Source organism: Mustela erminea, chromosome 12, assembly GCF_009829155.1.
Source record: "Mustela erminea isolate mMusErm1 chromosome 12, mMusErm1.Pri, whole genome shotgun sequence".
NCBI classification, from domain to species: Eukaryota; Metazoa; Chordata; class Mammalia; order Carnivora; family Mustelidae; genus Mustela; species Mustela erminea.
Window position 1 is genome coordinate 36,906,237 of NC_045625.1, and position 14,943 is coordinate 36,921,179.

A 14,943-nucleotide genomic window follows, 5' to 3' on the forward strand; every position below is an offset into this window, starting at 1 on the left:
CACTGGTGGTCTGGGTTCAGAGTGCTTGGAGTTCCACAGGCAGGAGAGCCACCCTGGCAGTGTCTGCTCGCTCTTCCCCGACTCCTCCCTTAGCTTCTCTGGGGCACAGTGTGTGGACACAGGATTCCCGCTTGCTAAGGTCAGAGCTCCATTTTACTCTTTCTCCCCACCACGGGCAAGAGTCCAAGAAATAAAGACAACAGGTGAGAGGGACAGAGAAGCTGCCTGAAGTTTATTTATAAAATACAAGAACGCATTAGAGCACCTAGACTTTTTTCTTTTTTTAAACTGCTCATTTGCCTTCTTTGCACCCAGCTGAGGCTTTTGTTTGCTCTCCTCTGAAAGTTCTCAGCTGATTTTACTCAGTGATCTGTTCTTGGCTACATTGAGCCCAAGACCCACACAACCTTCCCCGGAGCTGACAGTGTTCATCTCGGGAGGCCCTCGAGGATCCTCCTGAGGTAAATGACTCTGCTCTGGTCAGCTCAGGATGCTGTGGAGCAGAGAAACTGGTGTCCTTCTTGGAGAGCTGCCTTCATCTCCTTGAACTGAGCCAACTGGCAGGCCTCGTCCAGCCCCAACCAGCGGTAGGCTTGGTGCTCTCGGGAGAGTCGGATCTCCACATCGTAGTCCTTCACCTCGGCCAGCCAGTAGATGACTGTTTTTGGCTTCTCCCAGGCCACATATCTGAGCTCCCTTCTGAAGCCCTCAATGATTGTCAGCTGGTCTGCCGCTATGCCTGCTTCCTCCTGAGTCTCCCGCAAGGCTGTTTCCAAGTCATTCTCTCCTGGTTCCACATGGCCTGGTTAGGAAACAAGAGGAAAAGGAGTAGGAGATAATCTTCAGCAAAGGTGGAATTCGCAGGTCTGATGATTTAAAGATGGGTCTTTGCTGACTTTTCTAGATATTGCTAGGCTACAGGGGGCCTAGAGATGGGTGATATCCTAACATACCTAGGAGTGGGGCACAGAGTGGGTCGTGTCTGGACAAGTCCTCCTCCGCACCCCATCTTCTCTGCAGAGGGTTAAACAGACCATGTGTTTGGCAGGTCTAGTCTAGAAGACGGCTCTTCAGTGGTGAGAGAGATGGCCTCCCTCAGACCTTCGCTTTCTTATCCTTTGGAGCTCTCCTCATCCCATGTTCTCAGGGAGACCTTTCCCCTGGAGACCTTAAATTGGCTTTCTGAAGGAGGAGCAGTCCCTTCTTGGCAGACAGGAGTTGGCTGAAGAGGGAGCACTTTGCCTACAATCTGCAGTGAGGACTTAACACTGTCTTAGTTGGTCCCCAAAGTCCCAGGGCCAACAGACAGGCTCCAAGCCCTGCACTGCGGCACCGGCAGCTGTTTCCAAGTAGCTATCAAGGCTTTTCCAAATTGTTTTCATCTTTTTAACTGAGCAAGGCCAGATTCCAGTTTCACAGGGAAATTCCTGATGGGAACGCAGACTAAGGACACAAGCTGAGAGCCAGTTTTAAGAAAATTTGTTGGCAAGATCCAAACCCAAGGAGACAGCTGCCAGGAAACTGTTCTAGGAGAGCCTGAAGCTCTGCAGACTGGGAGCAGCCCGTAGTTTTGCCTCTAGGCCCTTCCCACAAATTCTCAGCCTGCCTGAAGGGGCCAAGAAGGACAGGGAGGGGTCTGGCAGCCTCTGTCAACACATGGTTCCAGTGAGTTGCTGGGGGCCTCCTGGTTCAGGAGCTCCTGGGGAGCAGGAATTGTTAGCTCTTCCCTTCTTGGTTCAGGGACAGGCCTATATTCTAGCTCTCCTCCTTCTCAGGGTTCTCATAGCAGTGCCCTGAGCCAGAGGGGCTGCTGTAAAGCTCCCACAGAAAGCAACCAGAAGTCAGGACTTAAAAACCTAACCTAGTTCCTGGCTTCTAGGGAATCTTCTCTGTACAGAACCTCATGTAGTGGTGTACACAAAGCCAGAGAGGTACTGCATGGGGGGCGGGGAAAAAGGGGTGTTGGTGGTGAGAGGTGACACTGATCCTGATGCCCCATCTGCCCTCAGAAATGTGGGGAATCTGTGAACATGCCCTTCCCGACAGTATCTGTGCTCCATTCTACCCAGAAGTGTGAACTTGATAACATCTTTCCAGGCCCAAGCAGGACAAAATCTAGAGAGGTCCTTTGAAATCTTTCAGTGAGAGGTACTATGCAATATGACTTTGGCGATCAGGAGACAAGTGTGAACATTCCTATTCATAGTATTTGTGACACTTCTGTCCCTCTCTTTCACCTTATTTCTCCTTAGTGAAACACAAATGTGCAAAGTCTATTTCCTATTCCCCTTTCCTCATTTTCCTCCAATGCTGGATCCTTGTTCACCCCTCTCCCACGGCACTCCCCTTTAAAGTCCCCGCTCCCTTCTCAATGGGTTGCTCATTCAGGGCTCCTGACCTGTAATCCAGTAATGACTTGACCCCAAGGTCAAGGCCTTTTCTCCTACCCAGCCATTTACCACAAAGGCTGGCACTCCAGTGAAACACACACACACACACACACACACACACACACACACACACACACACGCTGCTTCTGCCCTGGGATTCAGAGTTGTATTTCCAGCTCCGACCTGGCATGTCAGGTCCTTTCTGTATGTCAGAAAGGATCAAAAGCTCCTGCCCACCCTACCCCCTCCTACTGCACAGTCACTGGGATGTAAGCTTTATGGGGGGCCTGATAGGGTAGCTTTCCAAGCAATGTTTGGCACTTTCTCGAGAGCCAACCCTTCTGCCTTGCACCTTTGGGAGGAGTCCAGTGATGAATGCCGTCTGATGCCTGCAGTAGTAGGAACTCAATTGCAGGTTTGTCCACCGTGGGAATGAGGCATCTTCGGAAGATGATCAAGCCACATGCTCTCAGGGCCATGGTCTATCTGAGGACTTAATGAAGAAGATGGGAAACATTAGGAAGTTACACAAAACAGGAGGATCGGGGCACCTGGGTGGCTCAGTGGGTTGAGCCTCTGCCTTTGACTCGGGTCGTGATCTCAGGGCTCTGGGATCGAGCCCCATATCAGGCTCCCCACCTAGCAGGGAGCCTGCTTCCCCTCTCTCTCTGCCTGCCTCTCTGCCTACTTGTGATCTCTCTCAGTCATATAAATAAAATCTTTAAAAACAAAACAAAACAAAACAAAACAAAAAAACAGGAGGATCCATCCTGGAGGCAGCCTCTGGTGCTGGGGAGTAGCACAGATCAGCTAATGGAGACCTCATCAACTACAGAAAAAGGCAGCATTCCAAGGACCAGTGTAGGGAAACCAGAAATCAGGGACTGATTTGTGAGTGATGGTAGGACCCTGCCCTCTACCGCTCAGGGCTGTCAAGTGTGTCTTAGGAGACCAGAGGTCCTCAGAGGCAAACCCACTGAATCTGGAGAGATGCTGGGAATGGGTAAGATGAAGAACATCATCCTCAAACCCATGGTCCCATTTCCCTCAGCCTCCAGCCTGAGTCTGAGGGACAGAGACTCCAACGATGGGGTTTCTGATGGCCTGAGGGCTCACTTAGGAAAGGGAGCTTGGTGTACTAAAAACATTTTTGTTATTGATGTTGTATATTGTGTACTAAAAACATTTTGTTATTTATTTTTAGTCTTTTATCCATGTTTTAGAATGTTAGACATTCACATGGTACAAAATGCAAAGTATAAAAAGGCACACACAATAGTAAGTCTCTTTCCCACCAGTGAGAAGCACACTAGCATAGTGATCAAGAGTGTGACTCTGCAACCTAGGGTTAAGTTCTGACTTTGCCACTTACTCACTGTGTGATTAGCTCCTAAGCCTGTTTCCTCTGCTGTGAGACAGGATAGTAACAGTTCTACCTCAAAGGGTTGCGGTGAGGATCACATGACTTAACTTTTGTAAAGTTAAGTTTTGTAAAGCTTTCGAACAGTGCCTGGCATCTAAAAAGCACCCAGTAGGTTTCAATAGGCATAGGAAAATGTCTGGAAGGATACACATTATTGATAGTATTTTCTGGAGGATAAGATTATGGCAAGACTTTCATTTGCTAGTCCCTATACCTCTGTATCGTTTGGAAGTTCACAGAGAACATTTATTAATTTTACAATCAGCAATTCAGTAAAGACTGAAAATTTTTAGTCTTTTTCATTTTAGTTACCCTTTTTTTTTTTTTTTTAAAGATTTTATTTATTTGAGAGAGAGATAGCGAGAAAGCACGAGCAGAGGGAGAGGGAGAAGCAAGCTCCCTGTGAGCAGGGAGCCCGATATGGGACTCGATCCCAGGACACTGAGATCATGACCTGAGCTGAAGGCAGATGCTTAACCGACTGAGCCACCCAGGTGACTCTTTCCCATCCAGGGAGAAGTGGTTACTTCCTTCCATTTCAGTCACTTTTCATTCCATTTCAGAAAAGAACACCACTACCAACAAAAGACAGAAAGGGAAAGAGCAGGAATATCTGCAGAAGTGAAAAAACAATGCATCATCTGAAGGGGGCATGTCATCAAGGTAACAGAGAATATGGAAGATCTCTTATGTAAGCCTTGCTAAAGAAAATGTCATTGGTTCAGTCAACAAATATTTATTGAGTACTGACTATGTAATAAGTACTGTGCTAGGCCTTTGCTCTTAAGCAGTTTATATTCTAATGGGAGAGGCAGATTTTTTTTTTAAAGATTTATTTATTTGAGAGAGAGAAAGAGAGAAAGCACGTGCACATGAGCTGGCAGGGGGTAGGAAGGGGTAAAGAATCTTAAGCAGATTCCATGCTGAGCTCAGATCCCATCCTGGGGCTTGATCCCACAACCCTGAGATCATGACCTAAGCTGAAACCAAGAGTTGGACACTTAACCAACTGCACCACCCAGGTGCCCTGGAAGAGGCAGATTTTAAAAATAATTAAGCAGATTAAAAAATAATCGCCAATAAGGAATGTGCTACAAAGGAAAAATGTGCGATTCGTAACCTGACCTTGTCTGATGGATCAAGGAAGGCTTCCTGGAATAAGAGATGTTTGAACAGAGAAGTAAGGAGTAGTAAAAGATAAGTTGGCAATGGGAAGGAGGGAGAAAGTGTGTCCCAGGTGGAGGGGACAGTATGGGCAAAGGCCCCAAGGTGGGATGGCAGGACTGAAAGAAAATAAGGTGTCTCAAATGTAGCAAAAGCCTAGGACAATGGGCTAGGCAGGAAAAGATTCAAATCAGTTGGGCCTCATCTGTACAATTCCAAGGCCAAAGAAGGCACTGGTGGACAGATAGCAGAGCTGATGCAAGGCTGGAGCTGGAGGTAATCACCTTGCTGCAGCTCCCTTGCTGTTACTCAGTCAAGATGAGCCTGGGGGCCCCTGGGTGGCTCTGTTGGTTGTTTGCCTTCTGCTCAGTTCATGGTCCAGGGTCTGGGGATAGAACCCCACGTCTGGGAAATCCCTGCTCAGCCCGGAGCCTACTTCTCTCTCTCTGTTCCTCCCTCCTGCTCTCTCACTCTCTCTCTCTCAAATAAACGAAATCTTTTTAAAAAATAAGGTAGAGCCAAATGCGCTGCTTTTAAAAGATTTTCAGATATACTTTTAGACAAGTGAAAAAAGTCTGGTTCAGCATAAAATGTATAACACAATCCTGTTTAAAAATTCACATATAAATTGGTAACAGGCCTTTTTAAAAATCTATTTATTTATTTATTTGAGAGAGAAAGAGAGAGAGAGTGAGCGTGCTCAAGCATGAGCAGGGAGGGGAGGGGAGAGGAAGCAGACTCCCCACTGAGCAGGGAGCCACACATGGGGCTCAATCCTAGGATCCTGAGATCATGACCTAAGTGGAAAGCAGACACTTAACTGACTGAGCCACCCAGATGCCCTAGGAGCAGGCTTTTTTAAACATTATATTCTAGTTTCCTGGTCTCCCTATTTATGCCAAGAACTTTTCCCATTCTGGAAACCAGAAAGCAACACCCTGTCACCACAGAACTGGCAGACAAAGATTTCAAATTACTGGTTCTGGTTCAGGTAAAAACAGGTACCTGATCCCCTTCCCTCCTATCAAAATGCTTATTAAGTATTAGCAAGTTCCAGATGAAGGGCACCTTGTTCCTGCTTTGTGTAGAGTCTCATGGAATGAATGCTGGATTCCTAGATAAGCTTAGGGATCTAAGACTAGAGGGCACCAGCACAACAGCATCCAAAGGGAGGCACTGCACATGCTTGGTATCCTGTTCTGTCCTTCATGGTGTGCTGGCTGCTACTTTACTTCAGCTTTCCAAATCTTGCACACAATTTTCCTGAGGTTGACCCTAACTTGGAACCATATAGGAAGGGAATCCTGAGAAACACAGTTCCAACTTAGCCAAGTGGACACAGTACAAAGCCAGCACAAACCTAATACCTAGTCTGGTAAGTCTCAGTCTGTACCTTTGGCAGGGAAGAGCCAGACTACGCACTCTCTCTCCTTGGGACCCAGCACAGCAGCTTGCAACAGATGTTCATGGACTCAACAGAACACTCTCCCCACATCCCACTCAAACAAATGCTCAGGGTATGTTCTGGGATTTTGGGAAACAGCCCAGTGTTTTCCTGAAGAGTGCCATTTACATAAAAGTCAATGGAGCTATTGTTGTAGGTTTTCTGTTTTTCTGGAGACCAAGAATGAAACTGTCCTGGGGTTTGAAAGGAGCCAGCTTATAGAGAAACACACACACATACACACACACAGACACACATCACGCATGCTCCAAGTGGATTCAAACCTCAGGGGGTTAAAGAACACAGCATCCAATATGCAAATGTGCTTGCAGCCAGGATTGCAGAGATGAGAACTCCAGGCTGACAGCAGGCAATTCACACTTCAGAAAAGTGGCAAAGTGCCTTAGGTGGTTAAAAAAAAAAAACCCTGAACAAAAAAACTCCTCAATGTCATCAGAAGGTTCCAGAAGCTAAGGAAAAGTGCTCTTGCCTTTCTCTAAATATACATTTCCCTTACAGCGTAGGAGATTCAGAACCTAGGTGCCAAAAAATAATTCACAGATAAATGGCTGTACTGATATGTTGTGTTCCAGTGTTTTCATCAAATTAATCAGTGTGCAACTGCAAGCATAGCTCAGCCCCCAAAGCCCTCACAAATATACTTTAGATACAGAAAGACCTCCCCAAATCCTCACAGCGTGTTCCTTATAATCTAAAATCCCTTTTGCAGAAATGGTTTCATGCCACCATGTTATCAATGAAGCGTCCCCACTGGGCCAGCTACACTGTGCCAGGTTCTTCACCTGTGTATTTTAAATGCTTAAGACAAATCTTCATCATAAGCAGGATCGTCTCCAGTTTTGGATGAGGAAACTAGGACTCAAAAAGGTTAAAATAGTAGCCCAAGCGCATAGCCAGCCTGTGGATGGCAAGATTTGAATCCAAGTAAGCCTAACTCCAAAGTGTGTATTTTTCCCCCTTCCTCAGTTCTGCTTAAGATGAAAAAGCAGGCCTTAGGGCACAAATGGTCCGGAGAGAGGACACACAAATAATTTATAAAATTATTTCCAGTTCTGAAATTCCCAGTCTTTGATCTATATTTGCATTGAGGATTTTTAAGGTACCTGGCTGGAATCCTTTCTACAGGACCAGTTTTAGTTGGGGCGGTGGAAGGAGGGAGGGTGTGTAGATGAAGGTCCTGATGCCCAGAGTTGACCCTGGAGAGGTAAAGTATAGCCTGAGGCCCCGAAACTTTGCCTATCTGATAAGAGTTTCTATGCGTCCTCTGCTTTTTCTCTGGGAAGAAGGAACCTCTATCACATGTTCAAAACCCGTATCAGGTAGCCTGGGGGTTCCAAAGAACCAAGTGATGGGAATACCTTTAAATGCCAGCCTTGGACAAGCACACAAGCAACTAATTTAGCATGCTGGTATCCAGGAAAGTTGCCGAGGCAAGGCCAACTCTGCCGGCCTACAAATAAGCGGCTCTGACTGCTCGGTTTGCCCTCTCTTCCCACATCATAATGGTCTTTTCTGATTCTCCAACTCCCTCCCTTGCAAAGGATTGAACAGAAATGAGGTGCCCATTTGTGAATAAAGTTCCTTCTTATAAAAACAACGACAAAAAGAGAAAAAGGAAAAAGCTCCCAACTACTATGAATAAACTGAAACAAAGAAAATGCCCTCTCAATTGGACCATTTCCTGGACATCTGCCACTCTCTTTTCTCATAGAAACCAACCTGCTGAGTCATCTTGCTATCTTTACTATTTGGCTGAGGGCAGAAACAGGAGATTTCACCTGTAATGGCATAAATATTGGCTTCTAGGATGAGGCCAAAGTCAGACAAGGTTGGAACAGAAATCATTCCTCATAAAGGGGATCTGTTAAGTGGCCTATTAGTGCCATCTGCTGTACAATTCTAGAAAGCAAACATGGGGAATTCTAATATTAGAGCCTGAAGGGATTTACTTACTCATCTAACATCTGTTGAGTGTGTCCCACTTGACAAGCAGTGTGACAGGATTGAAGAGTGGATATGAAGCCATTATAAAGCCCCACTTTCTAAGGGGTTCACAGCCTCATGAAAGTGGAAGGGACTTAGACAAGTTGCCAGTTTATTTTGAGCTCCCTTGAGGTATGTGTAAGATGGAAAGGAAGCAAAAAAAAAGTGACTATCTTTGGGTCAAAGGGGCACCCCATAAGGATTCTGATGGATGGCTAGGAATTTACCAGGCAGAATAACGGTGCAGGCAAGGGGCATTCCAAGCAAAGGGAGGAGTGTGGGCAAAGACCTTTAAGAACAAAATGACATTCCAATGATAACAGTTTAGTTTATATTCTTTGGCAATGAGGAGTAGCTTTTGACTGGTTTTAGGCAGGGCTGGCAATATGGTCAGACTGACATTTTACAAAGACATTCTGGCAGGGTGCCTGGGTGGCTCAGTCGTTAAGCATCTGCCTTCAGCTCAGGTCATGATCCTGGGGTCCTGGGATCAAGCTCCACATCGATCCCCACATTGGGCTCCCTGCTTGGTGGGAGGTCTGCTTCTCCCTCTCCCACTCCCTCTGCTCCTGTTCCCTCTTTCAGTGTGTGTCTCTCTCTCTGTCAAATAAATAATAAAAATAAAATCTTAAAAAAAAAAAGACATTGGGACAGCAAGGAAGGTGGAGAATAGATTAGAAGATTGCAGTCAGGAAGACCAACTAACAAGCTTATTGACAACAGTCCAGATGACAAATAATACAGAGTTAAATTAAGGCAGAGACCCGGAGAAAGGAGAGGAAGGGATGAATTTGAGAGATATCTCAAAGAGAAAACCAACAGTATCTAATGTTTCATTGTCCAAGGAAGAGGGGCGGGGGAGGAGGAGGGAGAAAGAAAGAGAGAGAGAGGGGTTGTTTGGTTTGGGTGACTAGAGAAGTTGGTGGAACAGGGAGTAGAAAGTAAGCTACTGATTTGTTTGGGAAAAGATGAATTTGAAATGCTGTTGACTACCCACAAGGTAAATGAAAGGATGGAATGATGCTCAGGGATCATCTCGTTCTATCTCTTCATTTCCAAAGGTGAAAATTAACCACTGGAGAAAGATTTTGCTCCCACCGTAGAAACATCTGCAAGTCACCTCCCTCCACTTGGGTAGTCTGCCTGTGCATCTGGTAGTCAAAGGATTTTATCCTCCTTCAGAAAGTTAAAACATGGAAAAGCAGGGCTAGCTTTGCAGTGAGAAAGACCCAGCTCCCTAATTCAACAGTTATATTACTTTAAGCAAAATACTTCTCTAAGGCTCATTTTCCCAATCTGTAAAATGAGGGTAACTTCTACTTTACATGATTGTTGTAGAGTTTAAAATTAAAAACACATACATAGGATCTGACATATCAGAAGTACAGAGCATATATGAGTCACTTTCACCCCTGTTATCATCAAAGGTCATCAGGAAGCTTCTGGCACGCTCTTACCTTCTATTGATAGTTGAATCAAGAAATGGTTTTTCATATTTCCAGCAAAACTGCTCACCACACCATTATATTCCTTATGCATAAAATACAAGATACATTTCTTTCAATATAAGTACTAGGAAGAAATTCCACTCTTTTGAAAAATGGTTTGCCTTTATTATTTCTCTGACAAGTTCTAAGCTAAATTGGGTACTTGCAGTTAAGTCTACTGGCCTTGTGAGCTACTATATTTGTTTCTATTATGAAGGTAATAGGTACCATTTTTTGAGGCATTGTGCCACGTGCTTTACTTTCCTTATTTCACTTAATTTTCACAACAACCCTTTACCACGATTTTGCAGAAGAGGAAAAAGGAAAGCAGCTCTGCCTAACTTCCAACATTATTGCTCTTAACCTCGACGCTGTATTAGCGTTTTACATTTGGCTATTTGATTGCATTCAGTTTATTTTCTATCTCTCCCTCTCTCCTTTCTTTCAGAGATACAATAACAAATACATAGGTGCCAAACCAGGCCATAGCAAAGGAAAAGTAAGTTTTGTTTTAGGTGGTGGGGCTCTCGTGTGATTTTTTTTTTAAACTACTGCTATAATTGCCATGATATCATCAGTTCAACAGATGAAGCCATTAGAACATACAAAATCTCGGGGTGCCCTGGTGGCTCAGTGGGTTAAAGCCTCTCTGCCTTCGGCTCAGGTCATGATCCGAGGATCCTGGGATCGAGCCCCGCATGGAGGCTCTCTGCTCAGCAGGGAGCCTGCTTCCTCCTCTCTACTTGTGAGCTGTCTGTCAAATAAATAAATAAAATCTTTTAAAAAAAATACAAATTCTCTTCTGGAAAGTAGACAGGGTATAAAGGGTAACAACAAAGTGAAACTGAGGCCGCCGGTCGCTAACCTCGGAACTCTGGAATTCCGATGTCCCACCCCATCACCATCAGCAAGGGGCCAGCAAGCTCAGAGCCACATAACCCTCCCCCTTTCCCTGGACACAGGAAAACTAAGGTCCTGCGAGCGGCCGGGGCCGGGCCAGCCCACGCCTCAGTGACAGCCTGATGCGTCCACCCTTGACGGTGCAGCGACGGGAAATTATTCAGTTGCAGATTCCCATCGCTCCAACTCTCAGTTCCTCCGCGGAGAAGAGCACCCTTGGGGTCCTCTCTAAGACTACTCACCCAAAGCCCAGGGCCGCAGGAGGCAGGCCTTGAACGGAAAAGGGGAAGTACGACGACCAATCCCGAAGGTTCGGTTGCGCTTAGAGCGACCAACAGGATAGGGCAGAAGGCCCCTCCACCCGCCTCAAAGATGCCATACTTTCACTTAGAACTCGCGAGATCCTCACTCAGCGGTTCGATTGGTTGAAAGACGCAGTTTGAGAGTTACGCCCACTGCCTCCTCGGATCCCTGATTGGTCTTCTGGAGAAGAAGGACTCATACGTCAACTAGTTTCCCCGGTGCCCATTGGTGGATGAGGCGGGGCTGCCGGCGCGCGGGCGCCGGCGCGGGCGTTCGAACCCGCGTTTGGTGGCGTTACCATGGGGATGCAGCCCTGCCGGCGCCTCAAAAGCTGGTGAGTTGACAGCACGCCCGCCAACTTGGGGCTCTCCTGTCGGCATTGTCTTCTGTCTTCAGACAGGGTTGACCGAGGGGGACCTGGGAAGCCACTGAGGTGAGAAATGGTGGGGAGTACCGGGGAAGAGTGGGGTAGGCCTCTGCCCCGCGGGAGAGGGCACTCTGGACGCCTGCCGAGCGCGAGAGGCGGCGCCGGTTGCAAGGAAACCGGGAGTTGACCTCCCTGGTTGTTCGAATGCTCGCCTGCTTTCCTACCCTTCATCTCCTTATCTCTGCCTTTTCTTCAGTGATTCTCTCGAGTGCTCCTTCTCCCACGGAGCCTTTCTGAGTCTCGAAATCTTGCCTTTGAACCGATGGCCCTGAGTGGAACCTTTCTTAGGGCACTTCTCTTCGGCCTTGGCTTATTTGTGTACTTCCGTGAGCCCCATTCTCCTTGTTCCTCCCTTATCATTTAGAGGTCTTTGAGGCAGAGCGACGTCTTTCATTCCCAGTGTCTTACACACAGAGTTTTCAGGAAATTTTTGTTGAGTTGAATTTAATTCACCAGAAATAGATTGGATTCCTCTCTGTGCACCGCCCTGTTTTTCCTCCCATTTAGAGGGTTTATTGTTGTTGTTGTTGTTGTTGTTATTGTTTTTATGGGAATAGAGGGAGGGTACCCTAATCTCATATTCGGTAGGGCCAGAAAGTCCACCGTGAGCCTTTCCACTGTTTGTGAAAAGGAAAATCTTTTTGGAATGCCTGCTACAACTCTTCTGGCATTGTGGCTTTTAGTGTTCATATCCCAGTGCTTTTATTAAACTCCTTAATGAATCTTTGCTTAAAACAAACCATTCTGTTTTTGCTGAATGCCAGGAGTTTCTTAGTGACCCACAGCTATTGTCACATTTTAAGAGTGCTGTGAAACGTTTTGAAGCATTTTCTCCTTTGTGTTCTCCTTGTAGTCTCTGTGCTTCAGGTGCATGTAGCAGCTGTTCTGGTAGCTATCCGTTGGTCAGCTGTCCGTGACAGAAGTGCATTGCCAAGGCTGTCGTTTTGTCAACTCATGAGACTATATATGGCCAGTCTGGATTGTTGATGATTCTCATGTGAAATTCGTAGCTCAGTGATGTTTTTAACAAAAGGATTGGAAAAGTCAGGTATAGCAGCTATGTTATTATTATCTTCTTATCAAAGTTTGACCACAACCATATAGCTAAACTGCAGATCTGTGACATGTAATAGAAATTGGATTGGGGATTCAGGGTTTGTCTTTGGCTCTGTCTCTATTCACTTACTGTGGCTGGCTTTGCAAGTCATTTAGCCCTTTTAGACATCACTTTTTCCAGCACAAAGTGTTGAATTAGATTAGAATTCCTGTGGCTCTATCAACTTAGTCAAGCAACTGGTTATTTTTGAAAATTCCAGTATAGTTAATATGCAGTATCATTAGTTTCAGATGTACAATATGCTGATTGGACAATTCTCTACATTACTCAGTGCTCATAAGTGTTCTCTTAATCCCCTTCACCTGTTCACCCATTCCACCCACCCACCTCCCCTCTGGTAACGATCAGTTTATTTTCTGTATTTAAGAGTCAGTTTTTTGGTTTGTCTCTTTTCTTTGTCCTTTTGTTTCTTAAGTTGCACATATGGGTGAAGTGACACAGTATTTGTCTTTCTCTGACTTCTTTCTTTCTTTCTTTCTTTTTAAAGATTATTTATTTGACAGACATAGTGAGAGAGGGAACCCAAGCAGGGGGAGTGGGAGAGGGAGAAGCAGGCTTCCTTCCCGTCAAGCAGGGAGCCCAGCTGGAGGCTCGATCCCAGGACCCTGGGATCACGACCTGAGCCAAAGGCAAATCTATCGACTGAGCCACCCAGGCGCCCCCATCTGACTTATTTCACTTAGCTTTTTACCCTCTAGATCCATTCATGCTGTTGCAAAATGGCAAGATTTCATTTTTTTATGGCTTCATAATATTCCATTGTATATCTCTTCCATCTTCTTTACATGTTCATCTGTGAATGAATACTTGGGCTGCTTGGCTGTTGTAAGTAATGCTGCAATAAATAATGCTGCAATAAACAGGGATGCATATATACTTTTTTTTCTTTTGAGAGAGTGCATGTGCAAAGAGGAGAGGGGGAGGGGCAGTGAGGGAGGGAGAAAGAAACTCCCCTCCCCACAAAGATTGTATTTGTTAGGGGCACTGGGTGGCTCAGAGGGTTAAGCCTCTGTCTTCAGCTCAGGTCATGCTCTCAGGGTCCTGGGATCGAGACCCGCATCGGGCTCTCTGCTCAGCAGGGAGCCTTAAAAAAAAAAAAAGATTGTATTTGTCAGAGAGGACGCATGTGCACGAGAGAGAGCATGCACGGGGGGAGCAGGAGGCAGAGGGAGAAGCAGGCTTCCCACTGAGCAAGGACCCTGCATCATGACCTGAGCCGAAGGCTGACACCACCCAGGCCTTCTGAGAAAGAAAATCTTAGGCAGGCTCCACACCCAGTGCGGAGCCCAAGTGGGGTTCAGTCTCACAACCCTGAGATCATGACCTGAGCAGAAATCAAGAGTCTGTTGCTTAACGGACTGTGCCACCCAGATGCCCCTATTTTCAAATTAGTGTTTTTGTATTCATATTCGTATGCACCAGTTTGCATTCCTCCCAACAGTGCACCAGACTCCTTTTTCTCCCTTTACCAACACTTGCTGTTTCTTGTGTTTTTTTTAATTTAACCATTTTAACAGATGTAAGGTGATATATTTTTGTGGTTTTGCTTTGCATTTCCTTGATATTATTGATGTTAAGGATCTTTTCATGTGTCTGTTGGCCATCTATATGTGTTCTTTGGGAAAATGTTCATTTCTTCAAGCAATTGGTTATTGATGTCAGGTGAACGTCACATGTTCAACCTTCCAAGGACTGTACAGCTGAAACTGATAGCTGCCACTTATTGAGCATTTACCCTGTGCAAAGCACTATATCAGGGCTTTATATAAATATTATATTTTTCTTAGCATAGTACATCAATGTACTGCCTACATAGCATTTCATTAAAAGCTTTTGGTTTATGTTATTAATTTAAGTCTTTAGCTGTTATATGTCTTAATACAGTGTCTGTGGGGCAAACTAGGGTATGATCTTCTCATCTTCCGGTTTAGGAGAAACAGCAGTTTCTTTGGGCTGCCATTTCATTGTTTGTAAAGTAAGATGTTGATCTCTTCTCAGTTCCTTACAAATTAACTGATCAATTAATCCACTTTCTTTTGGATTAGCAAACCTGTTCATGATTTTTTTTTAAACCTGTTCATAATTTGTGCAGAGTAAATCCTCAACGAATTTTTTGTTAAATGAGTAATAGAGTTTTTCTCATACCTCATACTTCCCTAGTTATTGTCTTAAGGATTTTGATGTTCATATCCTGTTAAACAAGAAGACTCTTCAATAGGCATAAACTAATAATAGGTACCATTTGTATTGGGAAACTCAGTCTTCCACCATAAGGCAGATGCTT

At 45.4% G+C, this 14,943-nt stretch overlaps 2 protein-coding genes across 4 annotated transcripts in view; one reads left to right on the plus strand and one right to left on the minus strand.

The window, feature by feature from the left end:
- KIF24 (kinesin family member 24) overlaps positions 1-14,943 on the plus strand; it is a 106,040-nt gene that overhangs the window by 4,134 nt on the left and 86,963 nt on the right. The window contains exon 2 of one of the 3 annotated variants that reach the window (XM_032308363.1): positions 4,377-4,476. In XM_032308363.1, the coding sequence (XP_032164254.1) occupies positions 4,466-4,476 (11 nt within the window). In that variant the 5' untranslated portion in view covers positions 4,377-4,465. Of the gene's footprint in view, positions 1-4,376; positions 4,477-11,203; positions 11,549-14,943 lie in introns of those variants that run through there. The other 2 variants (XM_032308364.1, XM_032308365.1) reach the window with 2 other exon arrangements.
- Positions 218-11,176, minus strand: NUDT2 (nudix hydrolase 2). Its single transcript, XM_032308385.1, has 3 exons — positions 11,055-11,176; positions 2,743-2,883; positions 218-802 (listed from the first exon to the last, which is right to left on the minus strand). The coding sequence occupies exons 2-3, from the start codon at positions 2,867-2,869 to the stop codon at positions 486-488; spliced, it is 444 nt and encodes a 147-aa protein (XP_032164276.1). The 5' UTR covers positions 2,870-2,883; positions 11,055-11,176; the 3' UTR covers positions 218-485.

Bases quoted from the DNA above. Each gene is read 5' to 3' on its own strand.
- NUDT2 (XM_032308385.1), bottom strand. From the start codon at position 2,869: ATGGCCCTGAGAGCATGTGGCTTGATCATCTTCCGAAGATGCCTCATT. The intron at 803-2,742 runs GTGCAAGGCAGA...TTTCCTAACCAG, and splicing joins TCACTGGACTCCTCCCAAAG to GCCATGTGGAACCAGGAGAG.